The 11,439-nt window shown below is 41.3% G+C and overlaps 2 protein-coding genes across 4 annotated transcripts; one reads left to right on the forward strand and one right to left on the reverse strand.

Annotated features, from left to right (window-relative positions):
- Positions 1-410: 410 nt before the first annotated feature.
- On the reverse strand, positions 411-6,302 carry zgc:113276 (uncharacterized protein LOC553748 homolog). Its single transcript, XM_035628150.2, has 10 exons — positions 5,508-6,302; positions 4,766-4,982; positions 3,985-4,169; positions 3,663-3,878; positions 2,930-3,320; positions 2,488-2,621; positions 2,144-2,383; positions 1,132-1,293; positions 856-945; positions 411-761 (listed from the first exon to the last, which is right to left on the reverse strand). Exons 2-10 carry the CDS (start codon positions 4,980-4,982, stop codon positions 597-599), a joined length of 1,800 nt encoding a protein of 599 aa, XP_035484043.1. The 5' UTR covers positions 5,508-6,302; the 3' UTR covers positions 411-596.
- Positions 6,303-6,384: 82 nt separating this feature from the next.
- Positions 6,385-11,154, forward strand: LOC118302193. Of its 3 annotated transcripts, none has more exons than XM_035628151.2 (7): positions 6,385-6,540; positions 6,670-6,788; positions 7,408-7,504; positions 8,432-8,801; positions 9,335-9,460; positions 9,640-9,770; positions 10,331-11,154. In XM_035628151.2, exons 1-7 carry the CDS (start codon positions 6,529-6,531, stop codon positions 10,553-10,555), a joined length of 1,080 nt encoding a protein of 359 aa, XP_035484044.1. In that variant the 5' UTR covers positions 6,385-6,528; the 3' UTR covers positions 10,556-11,154. The 3 variants fall into 3 exon arrangements, with proteins under 3 accessions (XP_035484044.1, XP_035484045.1, XP_035484046.1); XM_035628152.2 differs by having other exon boundaries at positions 6,416-6,540; positions 6,685-6,788; XM_035628153.2 differs by lacking the exon at positions 6,670-6,788 and having other exon boundaries at positions 6,484-6,540.
- Positions 11,155-11,439: the final 285 nt, after the last annotated feature.

Below are 11,439 nucleotides of genomic sequence, written 5' to 3' on the forward strand. Positions count from 1 at the left end.
TTTCAGAACTAGCCAATGATTTGTGGGATTGTTCGGCCTTGGAGGAGGTTTGCACTTTATTGAGTTCTATAGTTGTCCAGTGTGTGAATGAAAAATCTATATGGCATGAAATAATAGTGCTTATTAGTTTCTCCCCCAACAAAGCAACAAAGAAGATTTATTTCAGACAGTCAACCCATGATCCAGTAGAGAATGTCACGGTGTGTTAGAATTATCTCTCCCAGATCCAGTAAAGTCAAGAACTGTCCAGAATCCCAGATTTGTGCCAGAGGGTTTTACAATGGAACTCACCTTTATCCTTAGACTCTTGATTTTGATAAAGAAACACTCCATAGTGTTTAAATTTAAAAAATATTGTCTTACATTAGCTATGTTTATACACATCAGGTGAGGAACATACAAAATGCAGGTTTATTCAGCCATTTATTTGCAATTATGCTAGTAATTAATGATTAAAAAAACACTGATTATGGATGGGGGAAAAAGAAAAAGAAGTTTCACAGCATTTAATCAAGGTATAGTATATTTGACGAGTATATTAAAGAAACCGCTCACACACACGTTCATCTGACTTCCCTCAAGGTTAAATGGTGAAGTCAAAGCCATAACAGGCCTCGCATCTGTTGAATATATTCTTCAGTTTTAGATTTCTCCCCACTCGGGTCAGAGGCATCTCCACTGGGCTGCTGCCGGCGGATGTCCTTGGCGATTCGCATGCTGGCAGCCTGTCCACCGGCCAGGTTCACTGCATGAGGTCCAACCTGTGTGTGAGGTAAAAAAAAAAAGAAGAAGTGGCTATTAAAAATAACAGTGCAGATTGAACTTGTACACTTAAACCTTATATCGAAGACGCACCTGAAGAGCAGTGTACTGTCCCATCAGATAGAGCGGGCACCCTTCTGCCCACTGTAAGCTTTCCGATATGCACGGCCATCCGTCTATCACCTTCATTGGGGAACAAGCCGGACACATTTTATTAATCTATCAACCTTACATCATGAAAGTAGAGTACATGGGTTGATTTGAAGGGTACGCTTACCTTTCATTTAATTATGAAACGGTTTTAAATCAAGCAAAACTATTTTTTTGTTCCCATGTCCACACTTTTATACCTTTTTCTACTCAACGCACCTGAATTGGAAATTCCTTTATCACCTCAGAGAGCAACGGGTCCTGTTTCACATCCAGTTTGCAGCCGGTGGCGAGCCAGATCATGTCTCCGGTCCAGTGGGCCCCAGTGCTGAGGGAAAGACTCCAGGCCTGGCTCCTGTAGCACCAGCTGGCCTCACTCACCTGGACAGGTTGGAGGATTCACCTCATATCATGTTACCTCACTTGACTTGATGTCATTCTCACCTCACCAATCGCTAATGCCACCTGATTTCACCTCACCTCACCTCGTCTAACCTCACATCGCGTCATCCCGTCTCACATCATCTCACTTTATATCGTCTCATATCCCTTCACCTTATGTCATGGGATATCATCTTGTCTTTCATCATCTCGTCTCCCACCTCCACCTCACCCAGAATTTTAATTCCAATTTTTTTCTCACCTTTTTTTGTTTAAATCTCATTTCACATATTATAACCTCCTTCTACCTTTGCTGGCCTCACTGAATTCCTGTTTGTCTCTCCCGACATCACTTTATTTGTCATCACATCTTCTCTCATCTCACTATCCTACCGCATCTCATTTCATTTCATACCTGACCTCACCTTATTGCACTTTATTTTAATCCTCCCCAATTTCGTTCAACCTTACTTGACTTCATCTCATTTTTATTTCAGAAAAAAAATCTAATTTAGCCTCATATCTCCACATCTAACTTTATGTCATGTCTTTTCACTTCACCAGCTGTCATCTGACTTCCTCCCAACTCATCTCATGTTACCTGATCTCTGTTGACCTCATCTCATCTCATTTCATCTCTGTTGACCTCATCTCATCTCATTTCATCTCATTTCAAGATAATCTCATTCGACCACACCTCATGTCACCTCACATTGCTTTATCCAACCTTGTGTCATTTAACCTCATTTTACCTAATCCCATTTTAACTGAGCCGACCTCAACTAATCTAACCTCCTTTCATTCACTACACCCTGGATGTATACCCTGTGGGATGCACATGCACTTTTACCTGACAGTATGTCTTCACGTCCACCTGTCCACTCCGTATGAATGGCTGCAGCTGGATGTAGGCCTCTGGGGTGACGGCCCCTCCCTTTCTCGCCTGGCGAATCATAGCCAGCCGCTTGTGAAGGCTCCGCTCATTGTAGAATTGCCGAAGGTAGGCTTGGCCGTCCATCTTGATGCCGTGCTCCACGTGGGAGTAACGACCCACCAGGCTCTCCACGTCGCCCACGTCGAACTGTTTTAACTGAATGAACAGCGAAGATACCGCATGTGTGGTGGAGCCCGACACGTGAAACTACAGTAATTCGTTGTGTTTGGTCGACATGCGGTTTCACACTGTCACTAGACCTGGAGGTACTTCCTCATGACCCATGTCACATGGCTGGCACCTTGCTGCAGGGCAATTGAGATGACATGAGCGCTGGTCAGACCGCCACCAACTACCATTACTCTCTGCCCTCTCTGACACACTACACACAGTTCTACACACACACACACACACACACACACACACACACACACACACACACACACACACACACACAGTACTTTTCAAGTGTTGCAGTAAGGACTGGGGATCAAACAGCTGCTGAAATCTTCAGAGGCCTGGAAACCTCAGGTGAAAGCAGAGTAATACTCAATATCATGAGAATTCTGGCAAATGTGCAAAGGCATCAAGTTACAGTACAGTGCATGTTTTTGCTTAGCAATTCCAATTATCCCAACAGTCCAAGGACAAATACTAAAAAGCGGTGTCATTTTTTGTTAACCCTTTTGAAATATGACTTACCTTGAGAGGGAAAAGTATCTCTCTGGTCGTGTTCTTGCTTAGATCTTGGCAGAGAGTGCATGAGGTGCACCGTGTGCTGCAAACGCTCCTCTGGGTAACTCTCTCCAACGTTTTTCACCCATGAAGGGATGTTTGCCATCTGGGCACGGGTTGGTCCCGTTGCCATAATGACCCGGTGAGCTTTCAGGACGATGCCTCCGTGAAGGTGGACTTGAAAATGTTTCAATCTCCTCCTTCCCCCATCCCGCATCCTCTCAGTCGCTCTCGTGGCCTCGCCCTCTGTGTCCCTCTCCTTCGTACGGTCATTCTCTTCATCCTCGCGCTCAACGACGGGGATGATGTGCTCCACTGTTCCCTTCACCAGCACGTTGCCCAAGTTGTATCTCTCCACCTGCATGTTCACATTCGTCCTCAGATCATCATTCACACTCAAAGAACTCAGGGAATAGTAATGGTCAGGTTTTTGGTCCTGCATAAAATATGATGTTGGCATTATTCAAAAGTTTTCCATCTCAGTGTGAACAAATCCAAATCCAACAAAGACCAAAACCAACAAATGGTTAGTCCATCTTTCAATACTTCGCCCTGCTGTTTCTTGGGTACCCAACCCCAAGGCTTCACTTCAATACATAGCTTTCATAATGTCATCGCCATGGGTCATTTGGAGGAAGAGGTCTTATACACACACACCACACGTATAAACTGTATATACAGTATAAACTGTATGTCCAACCTGATCTTTGAAGAAGTCCACACTCAGTTTTGTTCCCGGGAGACTGAAGGATAAACTCTTTTTAAGTGTCGAGGTGACGTTTAGTCGTTTCTTCTCCTTCTTGCCGAGACGCATGTCATTGAAAAAAGCGTACTCATCCAGAATATAAACCTGGTCTGGCAGACTGTGAAGCTCCACTGAACGGTCGCACTTCAGAACAAACTCCTGCAGTGCTTTCTGTCATGGAAAAGACGCACACAAGCTGATTCGCTTTCATACATTGAGGCACTTTCCATTGATTCTTCTTCAGGGGGAGTTGATTGTGTCTGTAGCCTTACTGTACCTGACTGAGTGGGTCTGTGTGCACCAGTGTGTGTGAGCGCAGATGAGGGATGCTCAGAGCTGTGAACTGACTCTCCCACAGAGCGGTCCACTCTCCATACGAATCCACCACCCGGAGACTCAGCGGGGGGCGAACCGCCCTCTCTGATACAGTTGACTTTGCTGGTTGCTCCTCCAGCGTCATTCCTGCAGACACGCATCACAAACCAAATATGGACTGAATTATACGGCCACATGGGAAACAAAAGTCCCATGTATGTCAAAATGCACAGGAAGGGCATTCATTATTTTATTGATTTCTTTGGAAAAACTGAGGTACCCTGCTTCCAGACCTCTGAATCACCACCCACAGCTCAGATTTGTTCAGCGATTCAAATTGAATCAATTAAAAATTAAGATTATGTCAAAATTTATGAGAAAGGAATAAAATATATTTTTTTAAACTACATATTTTTAGTACCATTTTGCTGTAACTAAAGAATATCTCCACCATGGATTAATATGGCAAACATTTCTTAAACAATTACTTAATAGTTTGGGCCATAAAGTGTCACAAAAAAAAATGTGTTCACCACAGGTTCCCAATAACCTGGGATCTACTGTAGGGAATGCCAGGAATTTTTACTTAGAAAAATTCCTCCATTGATTAACTAATCATCATAAAAGTTGATTTTCTATCATCTAATTGATTAATCCACATATTGCTTCACGTGTTCAGTCAAAAGTATAAAATTGTGTCTCATACATATATCATTTAATGAGTAAAGTCACACAAACTGTACCAGATGTTGCCCTCTTCTTCTTCTTGCCACCGCCGCAGCATCTGTAGTTGGACATTCCCGGGTGTGGCGGAGGCCTCGGAGGGTCCGACCAGGAGGGGGAGAGCGGCGAGTCATGTCCAGGGTCTGAGTTTGGGTCAGGGTCAGGACTGGACAGCAAGCTCGCCAAAGTCAAGGCATGAGGGCCACCCCCGATTATCAACACATCTACTATCACCATCTGAAACTCGCACAGTAACAAACAACACACACACACACACACACACACACACACACACACACACACACACACACACACACACACACAAACATTCACACACACACACACACACACACACACACACACACACACATACACACACACACACACACACACACATATATACACACACACACACACACACACACACACACACACACACACACACACACACAGCCAAGCGTTAAACCTCATAAAAGTGTGGGCAGGTAAATTGGGTTTGTTCCTCAAACTCCTTCCATTACACCTACAGTAAAAGAGTCTATTGAACTGACTAGTTATGACTGGTTCCTATAACTTCGGTTTTGAGTTGAAGTTCAACTCAAAACCAAAGATTTCACTTTCGAACAAGGTCGAATAGTATATTTTGTACAGCAGTAAAATTATTTGAGTCAATGTTACTCAATACCTTGGGCTGGACCTCAGCAGTCACACACACGTGTCATGCAGAACCTTCATAGTGAATTCTCATGCATGTTACAGTACCTGGTTGAGTTTGAATTGTCAGTTGCTGAGATGGTGAAATCGTGGACACTGTCTCCACGCTGGCACATGTGCCAGTAACATGTGCCCCTCTTGTAACTCAATCCACCTCAGCGGATACAGATTTAGCTGGGCTTCACTGGCTCAACGGGGAAATCTGGAAATAGCTTCAGTGAGTGTGCTGGCGTAAATTTAGCTACACAGCTCGTCTCAGTATCGCACAAACACTGAATAAGTTTTCAGTCACAATCTGTACACACAATACAACACCTTTACACACTGGATTGGATCATTCATAAATAAAAGCAGATCCCTGTAATCTGATAAAAGCAAACTGACCTCTTAATAAAATACCATTCGTGATTTCACCCTGGCACAACTCACCAAACCGACCATGACAGTTTGTGAGAGGAACCATGAATGATCCCTTCCATTTCTAGTCAGATAATGACTGTCCACTATACTCCGTCAGGAGGAAGTACTTTCCTTCCAGTTGTTCATGTCTCTATGATGACATGACTATAGAAGTCATGTGACAGTTTAAATTTCCTCTTTTCTCTGTTCAGGATTTTGTGTCTTCATGCTGATTTTTTACAGTAAAAAACTGCAGTATCATAAATGTGTGAACCAAAACAACACGGATAAATAAGGAAGTGAGCATCCAGTTAAAGAAGCAGTCAGTTAATTGATCAGGCCCCAGCTGATGTTAGTAACTGTAGAACATTTGCACTAAAATGAATCAAATGCTAATTGAATCCCAACCTCTTTCTTCTTCTTCCATATTTGTCATAAGTTCTGTTTTGTCTGTGTCCCCTTTTCATTTAGGGGTTTTACTAATCTTCATTTGTTTCTTCCTCTTCTGACATCAGTTCCATTACCACCTCTCCGTGGCCCTTCATTCCTACTTCCCCTTTTCTCCATGCAAAGCAGAAGCACATGAACACACAAGGCTTTTAAGAACGTCACGTAAGACTGGTGTTGACTTCAGTCTTTGTCATTAGAGGCAGCGAACACGTCCGCCGCCATGGACCTGAAGGTGGGTGAGAAAAATCTAGATCACTGAACCTTAGTCTTTTTTGTGACATCCATTTTGAAAGATGTGGCTGTGTGTGTTGGCTGATGTCCCTCATTCGTAGGAAGTTGTTCATTTGTTCCTAAATGTCAGGATTCTATTGTGAAGGGAGGCGTGCTCATCGTCCACCAGACACATGAAGGAAAGCACCAGTATGAAGTGGAAAATGTGTTGAAGTACAAAAACGTGACTGGAGGGAAAATGTTTGTCAGGTACAAATCGAAAAAACTGTTTATCAGACTCCAAATGAATGTAATGTAATGAAAACGAATTTCAAATTTTCTGCCTGATTAACACAGAATAATGGAGCGAAACATTTTTCTTTTTAGTGCTTGTAGAAAAGGTGTCCAGTGTCTCAGCGAAACTAATTTCTTGTTACAAGAGTAAATTTAAGAAAAATATATATATTTTTTATTCATAACCACACACTGTTCACTGTGAAGGGCCAAAGTATATGTTTAGATACATGCAAACAAGACAAATACTCACCCCCTCTCACAAACAAAGAAATAGACTAACAACAACAACAAAAAAAAAAAAAGAGGATACAACAGCATAAAAAGCTATAAAGAAATTACAGTGATTTGAACACAACAGGAAACATGGAAAAATGGTGAAAACTGTCAAATAATCGTCATAGTCATCATCTCAATTATGGCACAAAGACAAAAGCAAGGTCAAAGAGAATATTGGAAAGAAACATAAAACCCGGAAGACAAGAAGGTGAACTTAAAGTCAGTGACAGCAGAACATACTATACCACTTTGTAATCTGACATACTTTATATTTGTTCATAATGTATGTTGTTAATGATACCTCAAACACTGGCAGGAGAGGAGACAAGCTGACGCAGTTAAACGGCGTGGACCTGCGGGATCTTCCGCCTGAGGAGTTGGCACATATGCTGGCTGAGGGCAACCCAATGCTGGTGAGTTTGTGGACCTCCGCCGTCTTGCACACCGATCATCTTTGAAAGTAGAGTTTCTATTTGAGAATCTATTTCTAGTCTGTTCTATTACAGTCTTTCAGTCTGAGAGGGTTAAGGGGGTTAAAATCCCCAACGCCAGACTTTCGCTGTTGTGAGCAGCTGGATGAAACATGCCTGCTAGGAGCAATCTCTCAAGATGATAGAACCATTTCCCAAATTCTCTGTATTTGAAATTAAAACACTGAAGAAGAATGTATGAATATAACACAAACAATCCTCAGTGTGTGTGTTGGCACACTTGTAGAATGACTTCAATTGTTCCCCATAGTTTATTTTCTCCCACTGTACCTACGTAAAAGCCCCAGTGTGTCATTTTTGTAATTTTCCGGCGGCATCTGGTGGTAAAGTTGCAAACCGCAACCAACTGAGCACCCGACAGGGGACACTTTATGGTGACACACCACCAATTCCATTTGCGGTTTCCGGCAGGGCTGAAAATTCAACGCAAATTTTGTGCAACAACGTTCAACACGACGTAGCAAACATGGCGACTCCCACGGAGGTCGGGTCCACCTCATGTTACTATATTGAACTCATTCAAAGTTGACCAAAAAAACATTGGTTCTCTGTTGTTCATACATATATGAACACATAGTTATGGACAATATATTCAAATTCTGTGAATAAGTTCTTCTAAATATTACACACTTTAAGTATTTGATTCATACAAAAAAAGTGTTAGCACATGACATCAATTGTTGATGTTTGAATTACACTTGAAAAGCTCATAACCAGTAGAAGAACACATGCAGATACCTCAAATCCTTCACACAGCCCATAACATGAAAGTGTTGGACAAAAAAAGTCAAAGACAAAGTCAATCCTCAGTCCGACCTGACATGGACCTTCTCCTTCTGGTCTCTGTAGACGGTGCACAAGGCGATCAGGACGAAGGAGCACAAGGAGCAGCCCCCCAGGGACGGGGACACTTTACATCCTGTCTCACAGGAATCCAAGATACTCAGTTTCAGCATGGAGATGAGGAGGGAGGAGGAGGTTGACATGGGAGAAGGAGTGGGAAAGGAGGATGGGTCTATAGAGGAGGAGGTTTGCCGAGAGGAAAATGAGGAGAACGGGGAGAAAAGGGATATGCTCATCGTTACCATGACGAAAACCAACATCTCTGTGGTGAAAGGGAGGGGCTGCAACTCCGCGAGTCCCTGCAAGGGATGTCATGGGATAGGATGTAGCTTTAATGATGTTGTCATGTTGTCAGAATCCAGCACAGTGACGCTCGGTGAGCAAGTTTTAATCTCCTGTCTTTGTTCTTCTTCTCTTCTCTAAAGCTATTAAGGTAGTAAAAGGGTAATTATGTCTCACAGTTTAAAAAAAAAAATCTATTTTACGTTCTAACTTATTTATGAATTGAATTAAGTTTTCAAACACTGGGGGGGAAAAAAGGCCCTTTGGATTATCTGGAAAATTGTCAAACATGCAGCTAAAAACAGCTGATGTTATAAAAGTATTATCACTGAAAAAGAAAAAGAAGAAAAATTCTTTAATTGGCAACCTAACTTTGATAACTTAAAGTTGAACACACATCAATCATTCATTTCATTTATCTGTTTGTGTTAGGATGTTGGTAAAACCTTTTTAATATGCGGACGGAATAGTGAGTGAGTGATTAATCACCTGTGATAAACGTAGTCAAGAGGCTTTGAGTTGAGGGATGTAAAAGAACCGTGGCAGTGGGATCAATTTTAATATCACTTTTTTGAATCGATACAAAGGGGAAGTGGACTATGAACCTGTTCCCTTTGTCACTTTCAGTTCCCAGAGGAGGTAGCAATTTGAAACAGGTTCGACTGTTGAACTCTTCAATCAGACATGTGGCCACCCATCAATACCTCAAAGGCCTCTGTTCGCAGAAAACTCTCCATGCCTCACCAAATCCAGGTTTGTCCTTCAGAGCAGCCACATGGTACAAAATAATCACCTGAATGAATTTATGCTTCACTAATCGCAGACGGGTTTATTGTCATGTGCAGTTCCTTGTAGATTTTTTCCAAAAATATTGATAATTTTCTCCATTGCGGCATTTGACCAGAGTTAAATGTTTTTGTCTGTGGGTGCAGAGGAGATGACCATCTACTACTACAAGTCAACTCTGCCCTACAGAGGGATGCCAGTGGTTCTAAACTTTACCGGCTCCAACTGCTTCCTCAGGTGCTGCAAGGAAGGAGAGCGGGTGTTCCTACAAGTTGAGGTAACAACAATTAACGTAATTCATAGTAAGATATGATGAGCATCAACTTGTGGTATGGCCACAGGAAAATAACAGAATATGTAGGCACTTTGTTTCATGTATTCACCGATATTATGATTACATGCGGTGTGTATCATGGGTCAAGACACATAATGCTACTATAGAACTACTAGACTACTATAGTCGTAGGAATAGTAATAATAATAACACTGTTTATTTATAACGCACTTATCAAAATGAGAAAAGTGAAAAAGGAAAGAGGTAAAAAAACCCCAACATAAATGTTGTGTAATTCACACGAAGACCGACCTGCATATACATATACTACAGTATATACGCACATGCAGACACATTTACACAGAGTTGGTAAGATATTCATGTAACTGAAATAAATAATTGTTGAGATATTTAAGTCTGGACTTAAGTGATGAACTGTTTAAGGAGAAGTACGAGTAACGTGAAGTTAAATGGACGTTGATTGTATCTATCTTAGTTAACTTAGTTGATTACTATGATTCCACTACTTAACAGCAAAGTCACCCACACTCATGTCATTGCAGACATGCGAAAAACAGAGGCTGAGGCAGATTTCCATAAGCAATGAGAGCGACCTCTCCTTTGTCTTCTACATGAGTTCTGGCCGGACAATGGAGACAAAGTTTGAGTCAGCGCTGCACCTGGGATGGTTCATCCAAATAAGCAACACAGATTCGGCTGTGAAGATGGAACACCTGGATGGAAAGGATGGAGATCACACGTTCCTCTTCATCATTCAGAAGTCTTGACAAGGCTCGAGTCTCTTTCTTCGGGTTACTATTTTTTAAAAGTTCTTGATCAAGTCAGTTAAAACATACAAAATTCTCCTGTGAATATGATTTGGGACTTGAAGTTGATAAAGAAAAACAGGAAGAGCTCACCTTTAGTGTTTCCTGATCCAGTGACAGAATCAAATGTCGGTGTGTCTAAATTCTGCAGTTTGCAGGAGTGCGTAGATATGTATCATACGACTATATCTATACTATATTCAAAATGAGTTAAAAGGGTGATGTGATAATAATTATATTTATATCAACATTTTTTACGATATGCTGTAAGCAAAATGAGATATGACAAACTATATACATGAATCCAATGTGTTAACACAAGCACAAACTGGAATTAAATTCTGAATGACTGGTTGTAGTATGTACTGTGTATATACCTACTGTACGCAAATAATATTTGGGAGATCCTTTTGATAAAACGTCTCACACTTGCTGTATATAAAACTTTGAGCCTTTGATCATAATGTACCAACACAGAGATGTATCACTGATGTACTATCAACCAAAATGTACATATTCAATCAAAGTAGCAATAAAATTACAAGCATTTGCATATTTTATAGTGAATGAAAGTTCTGAATCTACACACACCATGTTTTTTTGAAAAGGCAACATTTAAATAATATACTGACGCATACATTTTTAATAAACTGAATACCCTGTTTTGCCTCATTTTATTTTCTAATGCTCCTACCTGCTCCTTCTTCAAGGAGTATGGTAGGATGTTATGAATTATACAAATTAAATGTTCTACAAATCACAAACACAGTTTAAAAGCTTGAAAAAATACTGTATTTTCTGAAACAAACTGTTGGAAAAATCTCAAATCAAACTGAAAAAGGAGA

Source organism: Scophthalmus maximus, chromosome 4 (assembly GCF_022379125.1).
Source record: "Scophthalmus maximus strain ysfricsl-2021 chromosome 4, ASM2237912v1, whole genome shotgun sequence".
NCBI lineage: Eukaryota > Metazoa > Chordata > Actinopteri > Pleuronectiformes > Scophthalmidae > Scophthalmus > Scophthalmus maximus.